Source organism: Leptonychotes weddellii, chromosome 8 (genome assembly GCF_054177405.1).
Source record: "Leptonychotes weddellii isolate Sample4059 chromosome 8, ASM5417740v2, whole genome shotgun sequence".
Taxonomy (NCBI): Eukaryota; Metazoa; Chordata; class Mammalia; order Carnivora; family Phocidae; genus Leptonychotes; species Leptonychotes weddellii.
In genome coordinates, this window is record NC_138376.1 from 28,995,244 (window position 1) to 29,011,883 (window position 16,640).

Consider the following 16,640-nt stretch of genomic DNA (forward strand, 5'->3'; position numbering starts at 1 on the left):
ATCCCCAGAAAATATACTCTAAACAAATCAGAAAAGACCTGAAACTGGGGGAAAAGAAACGGAAGGAAAGAAAAGAGAAAAAGAAAAGAAAAAAGATAAAAACAAACAAAAACAGAACAAAACAAAACAAACAGAATATGATCAAATATGATCAGGCTGGTGCATAGATCAGTGCCACACACTAGATTTTGGGCATATTTTGGTTTGTTAGAAGAAAGTGCCTCCTAAAATTTTAAAGAAAGAAAAACTTATATATGTACAAAAATAAGGGTTAATATGATGAAGGGATGGAATATGACTGTAAAGATGAAAATTATAAAAGATTTTATAAAAGGAATCGATAAGAAGTTGGTTGAAAAAAGAAAGAAGAGGATTTAAAAATTAAAAGGGAGAGAATGTGATCAGGCAGGAGACTAGAACAAAGCCACACACTAGAGATTTAGGGTATATTTTGATCTGTTAGAAGAAACTGTATCTGAAAATTTTAAAGATAGAACAACTTATATATATATACCAAAAATAAGGGTAACTACTATGAAGGGATAGAACATGACTCTTCCAGAAAGTGGTCGCTTTTCTGTTCAGAGAGTTGTTGCTATTCTTTTCTTCGATCTCCTGTTGAGTTCATAGGTGTTCAGAATGGTTTGATTCCTATCCAGCTGAATTCCTGGCACCAGATGAAATCCAGGTCTCCTACTCCTCTGCCATCTTGCTCCTTCCCCAGAAAAGAGTTAATGATTTTTTTAATGTATTGTTGGGTTCAGTTTGCTAGTATTTTACTGAGGATTGTTACATCTATGTTCATCAGAGATATTGGCTGTAGTTCTCTTTTTCTGTGGTGTTTTTATCTGGTTTTGGTATCAGGATAATGCTGGCCTCATAGAATGAATTTGGAAATTTTCCTTCCTTTTCTTTTTTTGGAATAGTTTGCAAAGAATATGTATTAACTCTTCTTTAAATGTTTGGTTGAATTTGCCTGTCAAGCCATCTAGGGTCTTGTTCCTGACCATAGAGGAAAAGCTCTCATTTCCCCCATGGAGGATAATGAGAGCTTTGGGTCTTTCATAGATGGCCCTTATTATGTTGAGATATGTTCCCTCTAAGCCTACTTTGTTGAGGGATTTTATCAAGAATGGATGCTGTGGAGTGCCTGGGTGGTTCAGTCAGTTAAGTGTCTGCCTTCAGCTCAGATCATGATCCTGGAGTCCTGGGATGGAGTCCCACATCGGGATCTCTGCTCAGCCGGGAGCCTGCTTCTCCCTCTCCCTCTGCCCCTACCCCTCCACCCCCAGCTCATGCTCTCTCTCAAAGAAAGAAAGAAAGAAAGAAAGAAAGAAAGAAAGAAAGAAAGAAGACAATGGATGCTGTACTTTGTCACACGCTTTTTCTGCATCTACTGAGAGGATCATCTGGTTCTTATCCTTCCTTTCATTAATGTGGTGTATCACGTTGATTGATTTGTGAATATTGAACCATGCCTGCAGCCCAGGAATAAATCCCACTTGATCATGGTGAATAATTCTTTTAATGTACGGTTGGAATCAATTTGCTAGTATCTTGTTGAGAGTTTTTACATCCATGTTCATCAGGGATGGTCTCCTTTTTAGTGGGGTATTTGTCTGGTTTTGGAATCAAGGTAATGCTGGCCTTGTAGAATGAGTATGGAAGTTTTCCTTCCATTTCTATGTTTTGGAACAGTTTGAGAAGAATAACTATTAACTCCTCTTTAAATGTCTGATAGAATTCCACTGGGAAACCATCTGGCCTTGGACTTTTGTTTGTTGGGAGATTTTTGATTACTGATTCAATTTCTTTACTGGTTATTCATCTGTTCAAATTTTCTATTTCTTCCTGTTTCAGTTTTGGTAGTTTGTATGTTCCTAGTAATTTGTCCATTTCTTCCTATTTGCCCAATTACTTGGCATACAATTTTTCATAATATTCTCTTATAATTGTTTGTATATCTGTGCTGTTGGTTGTGATCTCTCCTCTTTTGTTCGTGATTTTATTTATTTGGGTCCTTTCTCTTTTCTATTTAATAAGTCTGGCTAGGGGGTTATCAATTTTATTAATTCTTTCAAAGAACCAGCTCTTAGTTTCATATATCTGTTCTGTTTTTTTTTATATCATTTATTTCTGCTCTAATCCTTATTATTTCCCTTCTTCTGCTAGCTTTAGGCTTTGTTTGATGTTCCTTTTCTAGCTCCTTGCTTCTAGAGGTAGGTCTGTATTGCAATATACTTTTCTCTTAGGACTACTTTTGCTGCATCCTAAAGGTTTTGGATTGTCGTGCTTTCATTTTCATTTGCCTCCATGTAATTTTTTATTTCTTCTTTAATTTTGTGGTTGACTCATTCATTCTTTAGTAGCATGTTTTTTAGCCTCCATGTGTTTGTGGTCTTTCCAAATTTTTTCTTATGGTTGACTTCAAGTTTCATGATATTGTGGTCCAAAAATATGCAGGGAATGATCTCAGTGGTTTTGTACTTGTTGAGACCTGATTTGTGACCCAGTATGTGATCTATTCTGGAGAATGTTCCGTGTACACTCAAAAAGAATGTATATTCTGCTGCTTTAGGATGAAATGTTCTAAACATATCTGTTAAGTCCATGTGGTCCAGTGTGTCACTCAAAGTCATTGTTTCCTTGTTGATTTTCTGCTTAGATCATCTGTCCATTGTTGTTAAGTGGGGTGTTAAAGTCCCCTATTGTTATTGTATTATTACAATGAGTTTTTTTTTATGTTTGTTATTAATTGATTTATATATTTGGGTGCTTCCAAGTTGGGGCATACATATTTACAATTGTTAGATCTTCTTGATGTGTAGACCCCTTAATTATGATATAATGCCCTTCTTCATCTCTGTTATAGTCTTTGTTTTAAAATCTAGTTTGTCTGATATAAGTATGGCTACTCTGGCTTTCTTTTGATGTCCATTAGCATGATAGATGGTTCTCCATCCCCTCACTTTCAATCTGCAGGTATCTTTAGGTGTAAAATGAGGCTTTTGTGGACATCATATAGATGGATCTTGTGTTTTTATCCATTCTGATACCCTATGTCTTTTGTTTGGAGTATTTAGTCCATTTACATTTAGAGTGACTATTGATAGATATGAATTTAGTGACATTGTGTTACCTGTAAAGTTGGTATATCTGATGATGTTCTCTGTTTCTTTCTAGTCTTTGTTGCTTTTGTTCTTTTTTTTCCCCCCACTCAATGAGTCCCCTGGAGAGGCCATGCCACAACTCCCAAATGTACTCCCCCAAAGGGGAGCTGTTTCTCCCCATGTGACCCAGGGGATCCTCAGACCACACTGCACACTCCTGGGCCTCTGCCCTCCTTCCCCACCAGACCACCATTGAGCCTGCCAGGCACAACCCCAGCGATGGTGCAGATGTCTAGAACTTCAGACTTTGAGCTCCACTGCTTATAAAGACTTGTGGTAGTCAGCCCCTCTCCTTTTCCCAGTCGGTGGTTTTGGGAAAGAGTTTTTCTTGTGCAACCCCCTGCCTGCTGCTTCACTCTTTCTCTCTTGCTCCTCTCTCTGTGATTAAGGCTCCCTCCCCTTTGCAGCACCTGCAATTCTTTCTTCTCCCATATCACCTCTCAGCAGCTCCTACCTTCTATGATGTGGACATTTTTCTACCTCTAGATGTGCAGTTTGTTCTTAGTCCTCAGATCAATTTCTTGGGTGTTCAGAATGATTTGATAATTATCTAGCTGTATTCAAGGATGAGGCAAGCTTAGGGTCCCCCTACTCCTCCACCATCTTAACTCCTCTTCTAGGAAAGAACTTTTTAAGTGAGACTCTGAAAGCATAAACCATAAGGAAGGAGACGACAAGTTTGACTAGATTAAAATAAAGAACTTTTGTTTGTCTAAAAAGCAACATTAAAGAGTGAAAAGACAAGCCTCAAAAGTGGAAGAAAAAAATTTCAACATATGCAATAAAACAAAAAAAGTTAGTAATCTGAACACTTTTTTTTTAACCATTTTTTTTATTCTTATGTTAATCCCCATAAATTACATCATTAGTTCTAGATGAAGTGTTCCATGATTCATTGTTCGTGCACAACACCCAGTGCTCCATGCAGAACGTGCCCTCCTCAATACCCACCACCAGGCCAACCCATCCTCCCACCCCCCTCCCCTCTAGAACCCTCAGTTTGTTTTTCAGAGTCCATCGTCCCTCATGGTTCGTCCACCCCTCCGATTTCCCCCGCTTCATTCCTCCCCTCCCGCTACCTTCTTCTTCTTTTTTTTTTTCTTAACATATATTGCATTAAGTAATCTGAACACTTAAAGAAATCCTATGAATCAGAGAAAAGCAAACATCCTAATATTAAAATGGACACAAAACCAAGCACGTTAAGAAGAGGAAAGCAAATGACCAATAAACAAATGTAAAGATGATAGACATACTAATATTCAGGAAAATGCAAATTTAAAACACCAAGGAAATACCACTTATACCCACTGGATTTGCAAAAAATGAAAAATTCTGACAAAATCAGGCATTGGTGAGAATGGGCAGGAACTGAGACACTTACCACCTGCTGGTAAAGCAGAACGTGTGGACACCCACAGCAGTTCCACTCCCAGGCATATGCCAGTTTATCATTTGTCTCCTTCATGATTTGCATATTTTGAGTTGCATTTAAGAAGTCCTTTCCTACCCAGAGGTCATGCAGATACTTGCCTATATTTTATTCCAAACATTATAGTTTTGCCTTCCATATTTAAACCCTTAATCCATCTTTACTTGATTCTGTACATGTGTGCCAGAAGACACACAAGCATGTTTATAGAACAATGTTCAAGATAGCAAAAACCTTGGAATAATCCAAATATTTATTGACAGTAACATTGGGTCAATAAATTGTGGTGTAGGCCCACAGCATGAAGCTATGCAGCAGGGAACATGAATAAACACAGCTACAGGTTCCCATGTGGATGAATCCTAGAAATAAGTTGAGTAAAAGAAGCAAGTCACAAAGGAATATGTGATATGATCCCATTAAATTAAATTTCAAAAGTTGAAGTTAAAGAAAAGGTTAAAGGTCAAAACCATAAGTGGCAAAACTATAAAGAAAAGTGAGTCACAGATTCTCACCAGGTCAGAGTAGTGGCTGCTCTTGGAGGAAGGAAGGGGTTATGGACAGGGATGGACAAATGGGGGTTTCTAGTATACTGGGGCAAGGTTGTGTTTCTCAATCTAGTAGACTGTAGGTTAGTGTTTATTTGTTAAACTATTTTATACATGCTTCAGTATGATTAATACTGAAAACTAAAGACAGAAAGAAATGAGAAACTGAGGCTCAGAGAAGTGAAATGACTGCCCAGTCAAGGCCATTCAGTTAGCGTGTGGCAGAGGTGTGGTGTTAATCCTGTTTTCCAATGCCAGATGCCATGCTTCTTACAGAATCCTTGTCCCACAGGAAGTCAGGGATCTAGAATACGGGATTTCAGGAAGCAGAAGGGTCTTGCAGGCATCGAACACAACCAACCCTGACTTCATAGGACAATTTGATGTTCCCTCAGGGCTACTCTTCTTCGGTCCACGTGAATGAACCCCAGTTTCTTTAGCTGCTCCACCTTTCATAAACCTGCTCTGCATCTCTGAGCAAATATTCCTGTTTGCATTCCTCTGAAAATACCATGCTCAGAACTGAAGGTATTATTCAACATGCAATCTCACTGGAGTGAAGTAGAGTAAATCTGTTTCTGCAGTCTAAAACCAAAAACACTGAGAATTTAAGAACAGTCTATAAATCTACAACCCAGTCCTTCCTGAGGGTGACTGTGTCAGATTGTCATTGTGCTGGGTGTTTCCAAGGGACCATTATATCACCAGCCCAGGCCAGGGTCACAAGATGTGGGTCCTGATTCCAATTCTATCAACAACCAATCCGTGTGACCTTGAACAATTTCCCTTCCTGGTCTTGGTCTCCATATCTGTGATATGAGCAAATAGTCTCTAAATTCTTTTCCAGCCCTTATATGCTTCAGGGTGAGTGCTATTTTATGGGCTCCAGAGCCAGGCTGCTCAGGTTCAAATCTCAGATCCACCCACATACAAGCTGTGCGACCTTGGGCAAGTTACTAAACTCAGAACGGGAATAATGATAATACTATCTGAGATCCTTTTCCATAGGATGTGGGGAAGATTAAGTGAGTTAATACATATAAGATGCTTATCACTACACACTAAGCTTTGCTGGCCCCACTCCTGATTTCCAGTCTTAGTTGATTCCTTGAGAGAAATTCTTAATGTCACCCAGCTTAGTCTTATTATGATTTATTCACTGGGATAAACATGCACCTTGTAATCTTTTCATAAATGTGCACCTTCAATCTTGTTTTATTTTCCAGGACTTATTGGCTGTGGGTACTTTGATCCTTGCAGAAAGTTCAAACTTGAAGTATGTGAGATGATTGCAAATTTAGTTTCAGCAGGCAGAGTGCTGTGGCAGTGGACGAAGGTACAGAAGCGTTGTTGTCCGTAATAACAGAAAGTCAACTATTACTCGGTCCGTTCTCACCTCATGGCTCATGAACTTATCATCACATTATGGAGTAGTGGGGTTTTTTTGAAAAAGAGAAATTAGGTGCTCAAATAGATTTATGACACATTTTCCTTCCAGGGAGCAAATATTCCGACTAGATGATGCTTTCCATATGTATGAGATATTACTATAAACCACACACGGCATCCAAGATAAAGTAGAATTTTGCTAAAATGAGAATACTGCTTTTCCACTTGTTACTCTGATTTGTATGTCAGACACTCACATGTTTACTGGCTGACTGAAAACATGAATTTCTGGATATTCTTAGCTACCTGAGACTTAAAGTCAAACTTGTGTGAGTCTCTGAGATGGAACGGGAATTAGTAAATGGATGGAAGTGTACTTAACAAAAATAGATATATATATTTAGATAAGATTTATTTATTTACCTTAGAGAGAGTGGGGGGGAGAGGGAGAGAGAGTCTCAAGCATACTCCATGCTAAGCGTGGAGCCTGACACTACTGGCCTTGGTCTCACAACCCTGAGATCACAACCTGAGCTGGACACTTAACCAACTGCGCCACCAGTCTAGATTTTAATATACAGGTCAGTGCCCTAAGTAAAGCTCAGCAAACCTGTAGCTGTCACCAGATGTTTCAAAGCAGACTCATGCAAAAGCAATTAAGCGTAGGTCTGTGACATCTCAGACCTAGGCTTAAAACAAGGCTGAGGCATTTGCCAAAAAACATTCATTAGGCCAATTACACATATCTGGGAGGAGGCTTATGTCCTGGGGAAACTTGGAGGGTGTCAACCTCTCAGATTCCTGGGGGAATTCTAGATAAGAGAATTATAAAGAGAGGAAGGTGTTCCTTATGAAATGCTTGGTCCACATAATGCCCTGTTCCTTGCATGGGGTCTGCCCCTTGCCAAGACAGGGTCTTTGCACATGCCGTTCTGCCTCTCTTAAAGAAAACTCAAAATGAATGGCCAGGGCTGAGTGTCTGAGATAATTTTCTGTGGTCAGATCCATCCATTGTTCACACTCATGTGATTATATACATATTTTCCTGAAAACCTTTGGCCTTCTGGTTGTCTTTCCATCAAAGTTTTTCTCGTTATATGAATGTTTACCGGTTCCATTTCGCATCTTTCTTTACCTCTTTAACCTGTTTTCCACAAGCTTTCATTCCACTGCTCTCATCAGGGTCACCAAAGATCTCAGTCTTGGCAAATCCAAAGGTTGACGTCTTCCTCTTACTTGATTCTTTAGCGCATTTGACATAAAAGTTTCCCTCTCGAACACATTTTTCACTTGGTTTCCAAGGAAACTCATGCTCTTGGTTTTCTTCCTACCTGACAAGTTACCTTTTTAAAAGTCCCCCCTCTTCTTCCCTTCCTCTAGATACTGGAGTGCACCCGATCTTAACTCTAGGACCTCTCCCCTGTCTGTATTCTTTACCCAGATGGTTTCTCCAGCTCCAAGGCCTTAAACACCATCTCCGTGCTGATGACTTCAAAATCCGTGCTTCCATTCCAGGCCTCTCTGCTTGGCTCCATACTTATTTCCTACTGCTTAGTAGACATCGCCATTTAGATATCCAATAACCATCTTAAAGTTAATGTGTCTACACAGAACTCTTAATTGTCCTTCAGTATGACCTTCCCTCAGACTTTTGCATCTTTTTAGCTAATAGCAACACCACTGATCCTTCTCCTCAGATAAAAAACTGGCACCATCCTTGATTTGTCTCCCTCATCCCTCTACTTCCAATCCATCAGCAAGTCTCAGTTACCATGCTTTCAGAATATATCCCAAAGCTTGAGCACTCTCTGCCATCTCAGAGTGACCCCCCTGATAGATGCTTCTATCACCTGCCCTCTGGACCATGCAGCCATTTGCTTTCTTTTTGCCCTCCTAGAGTCTGTTCTTTACACAGTCCTAAAATGCTTTTGAGGAAAGTAAATGAGAAATCATTACTCCTTCTCAAAACCACCAGGAGGCTCCCAGGTACACTTAGAGTGAAACCCAATGCCTTGCTCTGGCCTGTGAAACTCACCCCCTGAGCTGGTCCCTGTTCACCCCTTCCACCTTCTGCTCCAGCGGCCCTGCCCTCTCGCTGTTCCTCGAACACCCCATGTTTTTTGTGCCTCTGGGCCACCATACTTTGTTTGACTCATTCTCATCCTTCTTACATTCAGAGGGGCTTTCTCAGACCATTGTCTCTAAAGTAACTGTCCATGGCCCTATCGCAGTCATTATCTGTCTTCTGGCCCTACTTTATTTTTTCTGACCATGACTTTTATTATGATTATTTGTCAATTTGTTTGTTTACCAATATATTTGTTTCTTATTTACCTATTGTCAGGCTCCCGCACTAGAACAGAAGCTCCCTGATTTTAGTAGATTGAGCTGCTAGTTACCATGCTGTCTTCTTAGTTACAATGGTATCTTCTTAAGGGCAGCAGGAAGTGTCAAAAATAGCCACTGAATAATGAATGAATCTTCCTCCCTTCCCCACCCCCAAATAAGCAGCCCTTTTTGTATCTTTTCTTCAAGCCTTCCATCCTCACAAAGCACTTTTAACCCTTGTATACTACTTCATCTTTATATCACTTTACACAGCTTTTTTTTTTTTTAAGATTTATTTATTAATTTGAGAGAAAGACAGAGAGAGAGTGGGGGGGAGGGGCAGGGGAAGAGAATCTCAAGCAGACTCCCTGCTGAGTGTGGAGCCCAACATGGGGCTGGATCCCATGACCTTGAGATCATGACCTGAGATGAAATCAAGAGTTGGCTGCTCAACTGACTCAGCCACCCAGGCACCCCTACTTTACACAGCTTTAAAGCAGAAGCCCAGGGCACCTGGCTGGCTCAGTCGTTAAGCGTCTGCCTTCGGCTCAGGTCATGATCCCAGGGTCCTAGGATGGAGCCCCACATTGGGCTCCCTGCTCCGCGGGAAGCCTGCTTCTCCCTCTCCCACTCCCCCTGCTTGTGTTCCCTCTCTTGCTGTGTCTCTCTCTGTCAAATAAATAAATAAAATCTTAAAAAAAAAAAATTAAAGCAGAAGCCCAGGTGAGGAAAGAAAGGAGTTGACAAAAATTAAAGGGAAAGAAACAGGTTAAGATGTGAGAAGAGGGGGAAAAAGGAATTTATTTGATTCTCTTTAATGATTGCCTCAATGGCTGTCATCCCATGGCAGTCCTTTACCGCAAAGAAATAAGCAATATTCACACAGCCTTAGCCCTTTATTTCTGCATATTTGTAATATGATTTTACATTTTGGTGAGTGGAATGAACATTTTAGCTGGGAATGGAACTGAGCAAAGAGGGAAATTTAAGGGTAATTGGTAAAATAACACTTGTCTTTATTCTGTCTTCCCTGCTACCTGCTGTTTTAACTTACAATGTGAATTAGCCTGTAATGATTATGTTATAAGCTCAGTGGGGTACTTTTTCAATGTAGAAAGGGCATATTCCATAAATAGGCCCTTAAAAAAGCATTTGCTTTCCCAAATTAATCTTGTGGGGAGTGTGATTCTCCAGAATTATTGTTTTCACATTCAAAATGATGCTAATGGTATCAGTTATAATCTTTATACATGGCCAGCAATGCTTCCCACGCCTAGTACACCTCAAGTTTATCCCTTAACTGGTATCTCTCCGCACAAGAATGTGTCATTGTTACAGCTTTGGCTGTTTGGATTCTGAAGTTGGTAGAACTGATAAGTTGGTGTTCAAACAAAAACAAAACCCAGGAAAGCCACCTTGTCATTATACCTGCATGTCAGACTTGCCTGCCAACTTATTCTAGATAAACAGATATGTGAAAGCATGCTGACTGAGTTTGGATCTCCATGGTGAAATGTAGATTATGATATACAAATATATTGGTGGAAATCCAAATATACTAAAGACCTTAAAGCAATCTATGGAAATGGTCATTATTGACTTCAGAAGTGAACTTTCATTGTTCTTAACTGCATGGCAATCAGCTCACACCCAGTTTTTTCTTATGACATATTTCCACGTACACACTAATACGGTTAACAATGATTAGAAATGGTCATTCCCACAACTCACATAGTTTTTAAGAATTCAGGGGAAAGTGACTTGTTCAAAGCCAACTAACGCTGATAGAACAGGCACTGGAATTGGCATCTGAAGTGTTATTCTGGAATGGATCTGATTCAAGAGCTTATGGTCTTTGAAATTCTATGTTGGTTTATTTATGATGTGTTTTTCTCATCAGTGCTGCGACAAAAATATAAACTTAATCTTGGTTTATTTACTCAGCCTACTTCATTTAAAATAAAATCTGTGGAATAAAGTAATTCTAAAAAGCAGTTCTGCTTTTAGTTTTACCTGAAAAGTAATACATTTTTGTCCATCTCTAGGTGAAGATGCTGCCAACTCCTTCTAAATTTCATTACATTTTCAATCTTCGAGATCTTTCCAGAATTTGGCAAGGAATGTTAACCATAAAAGCCGAGGAGTGTGATTCGATATCTATTCTCCTATCACTTTTCAAACACGAGTGCAACAGAGTAATTGCAGACAGGTGTATACTACAGCACTTGAGTTTAAATGTACTGTATAAGAAGTTGACACCATGAGACTAATTCCTGCATTATCTACTCAAATAATTAGAGTATTGTCTTCACTTGCTCTGGGGCTTGTGAAGCATTGATGCCATTTCCCACCTGCTGGTCCTCTTAAAAAATGCTCTGCCAGTCTGCTTGAGTATTATTTCCACAGCACATTTTTTTAAATCACCACATCATCAGAGACTTGATAACATTCAGAGGCAAATTTTATTATGTGTATTTTCTAGGACATTTGAGCTCCATGTAGCTTTTGCTTGGTGAAATCTGGGAACATAGGCTCAGTCATTGTTCTGAGCCTCAGCTTCCTCCTGTATAAAATATGGATGGTGATGCTGATCTTACAAAGCTGTATGGGCCTACCACAACATCGCACACATATGTGGTATTTCTCAAATGTCGGTCCCCCTCCTTCAGCTCTTCCCCCTCTGATACTGTAGGTCTGAAGACGACCTTTGTGCGCTGTGTGCTTGCAGAACCAGAAAGTGGACGCTCGTCCACTACTGAATGTCGTCAGTCTGCACTCCTATTGCAAATTTTAGGAACCTTTGACCCCACCTAAGTGACTCATCTGTATTGTTAAAGAAAAAAAAATTATTTGTGACACTTGTTAAAACAATAAGGCATACAGACTTTATTTAGGATTATCACACTGGGTATATGGACCACTGCGATGGGGTTTTGCAGGAGGGGAGAGAAATTGAGCTGAACTCCAAATATGACAAGGGAAGAGTGGGAATTTATAGCCACGGAGCAGTTTAGGGGACGTTGGTGGATGGAAAAACTACTGAGAGGAAATATCAAGGGTAAGGGAGGGATTCTAGCTAAACTTACCTAATAGGATTCTTGCTGAAAGCAGGCTAGGGTGAGTAGATATTACCTGGGGGGTGATGGGGAATGAGGAATTTGGTCAGATATTGAAGGGTGATTAGATATGGGGAGTGGGAGATTCTGGGATTAAACCCACTTGACAGGATTCTTGGTACAATTGGGCAATGCAAAGAAGGACACAGAAGTCCAAAAGTCAAGGCCTAATTGGGAAGAGGATTCAGAGGAGACTAAGGTTGATCAAGGAGAGACTCTTTGCCAGTATTTTTTTTTAAGTAATACTCAGTGTTATAACTCTCCTTAATGGAGTTATGTCCTTGTCTATTCCCCTGTTCTGAGAAGTCCGTGGTGTAGGATGGGGCCTCAGGAAGTGGAGGGAGGTTGGACATGTTCAATTAGGAAAGATGCCTTCATATTTTACATATTTACTCCTGCATTTTTCTTTCAGATTTATAACTCCTGAAGATGAGCAATGGTTTAATATCCATCTTGTTCGAGCAGTTGAAGAGAATATTAACCCAGATGTGACTTCATATATTCTTCCTGAGCCATACTTTGTAGATTTTCTCCGTGAGATGCCTGAACCAACTGGTGATGAACCTGAGGATTCTGTGTTTGAAGTGCCCAAAATTTATGAACTGGTATTTATTTTCACCTTTGAAAAGAGCTTTTCGATTACTCACCTAACTGTATATTTCTCCGCACCCCAGAGTCCCACCATGGAGTTGTAGTAACTTCTACATTAGTTATATGTTGTGATTCATGTCATCATACACCAAGTAAAATATTTCAGTGAAATTTAGCAGTAATCCCATTAAAGTCAGGTATAAGACAAGGATGCCTCCTATCATCACCACTATTTAATATGGGGTTTTGAAAGTTCTAGGCAATGAAACAAATGACCAAAACAAACAAAAAAAGATGTAATTATCAGATAGGAAAAAACAAAAATATTGTGTGCAGATGAGATGATTATCTCTTAATAGAAAAGAACTGAACATCTGTTTTAACTACTAACAGTTCAGTAAGATGACCAAGTGTGAGATAAATACAAAACTCAGTAACTATCCTCTATATGAAAGGCTGGCAAGTTACAGCTGATGGGCCAGATCCAGGTCTCTGTCTGTGTTTTGTGAGATTTGTGAGCTAAAATTTGCATTTTTTAAATGAGTGGCAAAAGAATCAGAAGAAGAATAATATTGTGTGACCTGTGAAAATTACATGGCATTCAAATGCAGCATTCATACACAGAGTTGTATTGGACCACAGTGGATTTGTTTCCTTATGGCCCAGGACCGCTTCTGCACTATGAGGGTGCAGTGGAATAGTTGTGACAAACCCTATGGGCCACAAAGCTTTAATCCTGCCCTTTACAGAAAAAGTTTGCCAACTCTTGGCAACAATCTTGAGATAGAAACTATAACAGGAAGGTACTTCATTCAACAGCAACAAGTATGTAAAACATCTAGGGATAAACATGATAAAACTTTACTTGATTAAATGGCAACACATCATTCTCCCTAAATTAATGTATAGGTTTCATGAAGTTTGAAACAGGACTCCAAAAGGATTTTTTTTCTTTTAGAGAGAGAGAGAGAGCACGTGCATGCACACATGCACGCTTGTGTGGGTAGGGGAGAGGGGTAGACGGAGAGGGAGAGAGAGAGAATCTTTTTTTTTTTTTTAAAGATTTTATTTATCTGAGAGAGAGAGATAGCAAGAAAGAGCACGAGCAGGGGGGAGAGAGAGAGAAGCAGGCTCCCCACTGAGCAGGGAGCCTGATGTGGGGCTCCATCCAAGGACCCTGGGATCATGACCTGAGCCAAAGGCAGATGCTTAACCGACTGAGCCACCCAAAATCTTAAGCAGGCTCCACGCTCAGCATGGAGCCCAACATGGGGCTCAATCCCACCACCCTGAGATCATGACCTGAGCCGAAACCAAGAGTGAGATGCCCAGTTGACTGAACTACCCAGGTGCCCTGCCAAAAGGACTTTTTTTTTCAAGATTTATTTATTTGAGAGAGAGAGAGCCTGGGGGAGGAGCAGAGGGAGAACAGGAGAGAATCCCAAGCAGACCCCGTGCTGAGTGCAGAGCTATGTGGGGCTCAATCTCACAACCCTGAGATCACGATGTGAGCTGAAAGCAAGAGATAATGCCCAACTGACTGCTCCACTCAGGCACCCCCAAAAAGATTTTTTAAGCAGGGTCACAAACAAAGTAATTCTGAAGTGCATGTAGGTCGAAGAATGGAATGAGGAGATAAAATTGTGCAAAAGAAATAAATGAATATTTACTTCAAAACCATTTGACTGTATCAACAATGTAAAACTTCTGTGTATTTTTTAAGATCTATAAGCAATATTAAAAAGCAAATACAAACAGAGAAATATTTGTTATATTCCAATCTTAGTTCCCATGGGTGGGAATTGGAGCTGGGGTTTTCGAAGGGAAAGGTCAGGGAATGATTTCATACTGGCAACCAGCTAATGCAGTTAAGTTTCAGGCCTCTGAAAATGGAAATAACTGAAAGTCAAGTAATCCATGACAGATGTTTGGAAGTCCATTAGGTTTTTTTTGTTTGTTTGTTTGTTTTTTAAAGACACCTTTATTCAGCATCATGATCAGACTATTACATTTAGCAATCAACAGCATGGGTACAAAAAAAAAAAAAAATCTACATTAAAACCCTTTGTTGGAATGCTTTACACTTTCCACAGAACAGAAACTAAAATAACCTGTTATACAATTAGTCACAAATACAGTCCTCGAGTTTTTTGCCCATACACATGAGTATTGTCTAAAACATGTCTTCTTTGTAGCAGCGAGGCCCTGCCCCCACTGTGCTTGGCTGAGTTCACAAATCTGTTGTAACCTGTAGCTTCCCTGTCACTTCTCGGGCTCTCCTCTCCTGCTAAGCCTTGTTTCCTGGCAGTAATGAAAACCTCCTGCCACTGCCGTAGCTCCTGCTGCTGCTGGAACCACCACAGCCACCTTGGTTTCGTGGTTTGGCAAAGTATTGGCCTCCACCACCATAGGGGCCAGAGCTTCTGCCTCCAAACTTCCCTCCTTTCATGGGTCCAGAATTTGAGGATTGATTGTTGTGATTGCCAAAATCATTACAGCTTCCGCCACCTCCAAAGTTGCTTCCATCGTTACCAAATCTGTTATAGCCATCCCCATTGCCACCATATCCACCACCACGACTGCCACCAAAGCCACCTCGACCACTGAAGTTCCCTCCACGACCAAAGTTGTCATTCCCACCAAAACCACCTCCACGACCACCACCAAAATTTCCAGAACCACTTCGACCTCTTTGGCTGGATGAAGCACTAGCCATCTCTTGCTTAGATTGGGCTTTCCTTACTTCACAGTTGTGGCCATTCACAGTATGGTATTTTTGAATGACAATCTTGTCTACAGAGTCATGGTCATCAAATGTTACAAAAGCAAAACCTCTCTTTTTGCCACTGCCCCAGTCAGTCATGATCTCGATCGCTTCAATTTTCCCATACTGTTCAAAATAATCTCTTAGGTGATGTTCTTCAGTGTCTTTTTTAATGCCACCAACAAAAATCTTTTTCACAGTTAAATGGGCACCAGGTCTTTGAGAATCTTCTCTTGAGACAGCCCTCTTTGGTTCCATAACTCTTCCATCCACCTTGTGTGGCCTTGCGTTCATGGCTGCATCCACCTCCTCCACAGTGGCATAGGTGAAAAACCCAAAGCCTCTGGAGCGCTTGGTGTTTGGATCTCTCATTACCACACAGTCCTTAAGCGTTCCCCATTGCTCAAAATGACTCCTCAGACTCATCAGTTGTTTCAAAGCTCAAACCTCCGATGAAGAGCTTCCGCAGCTGTTCAGGCTCTTTGGGAGACTCTGACTTAGACATGATGGCGGTGGGAGAAGAGACTTTAACGATGCTTACTCGGTGGCGTCCACGGGCAGAAGGGAGTAATCTAATGAATGTATCTCGATTTATTTATTTTAACTGATAGTGAATTCTTGCTGTTTGTAGTCTTTTGGAAGAACAAATATAATATGGCATAATTCTAAGCTTTATTTTTTTTCCCAACTACTTCCCTTTTTGATCTCTTTATAGCTTTTCATGCCTTTACCTCTTTTCTTTTCTCTCTATATTTCTTCCCTCTCTTCTTATTGAATCCTACCTATTCTTCAAGGGCAACTTATGTCCATATCCTCTGTGAAATTCTCTTTGTCTATTTTGTCTATACTAATTTTCCTTCCTCTAAATTTTCCAGTAGAGCTCCACAATTTTATTTTTTAATTTTTTAAAAGATTATATTTATTTGAGAGACAGAATGAGCAGTGGGGAAGGGCAGAGGGAGAGAGAGAGAGAGAAAAGCAGACACCCTACTGAGCAGGAAGCCCAGTGCAGGCTCCATCCCAGGACCTGGAGATCATGACCTGAGCCCAAGGCAGACGCTTAACCCTCAGACCACTCAGGCACCCCTGAGCTCCACAATTTTACTCTTGATTGATTTGCAAAGATTACTTTATCTCTCCAATAGCATTGTGAATCTTTGAGGACAAGAGTCCTGTCTTGTTTTCTGCCTCCCAGAGTGAGTAACATAGCCCTGGGCACGTAGTAGTTACTCACAACACTTTGCATGGGGACTAGGGCTGTGGCACTGGAGGGAGGGAGAAGCTTCCTTTTTTTTTTTTTTT

At 40.4% G+C, this 16,640-nt stretch overlaps 1 protein-coding gene and 1 pseudogene across 1 annotated transcript in view; one reads left to right on the forward strand and one right to left on the reverse strand.

Annotated features, from left to right (window-relative positions):
• The window catches only part of DNAH8 (dynein axonemal heavy chain 8), a 251,864-nt gene that overhangs the window by 117,596 nt on the left and 117,628 nt on the right, over positions 1-16,640 (forward strand). The window contains exons 34-37 of the mRNA XM_081827548.1: positions 6,372-6,486; positions 10,913-11,076; positions 12,396-12,636; positions 13,241-13,399. Of these exons, the coding sequence (XP_081683674.1) occupies positions 6,372-6,486; positions 10,913-11,076; positions 12,396-12,636; positions 13,241-13,399 (679 nt within the window). The remainder of the gene's footprint in view (positions 1-6,371; positions 6,487-10,912; positions 11,077-12,395; positions 12,637-13,240; positions 13,400-16,640) is intronic.
• LOC102725912 (heterogeneous nuclear ribonucleoprotein A1 pseudogene) lies at positions 14,536-15,905 on the reverse strand (annotated as a pseudogene).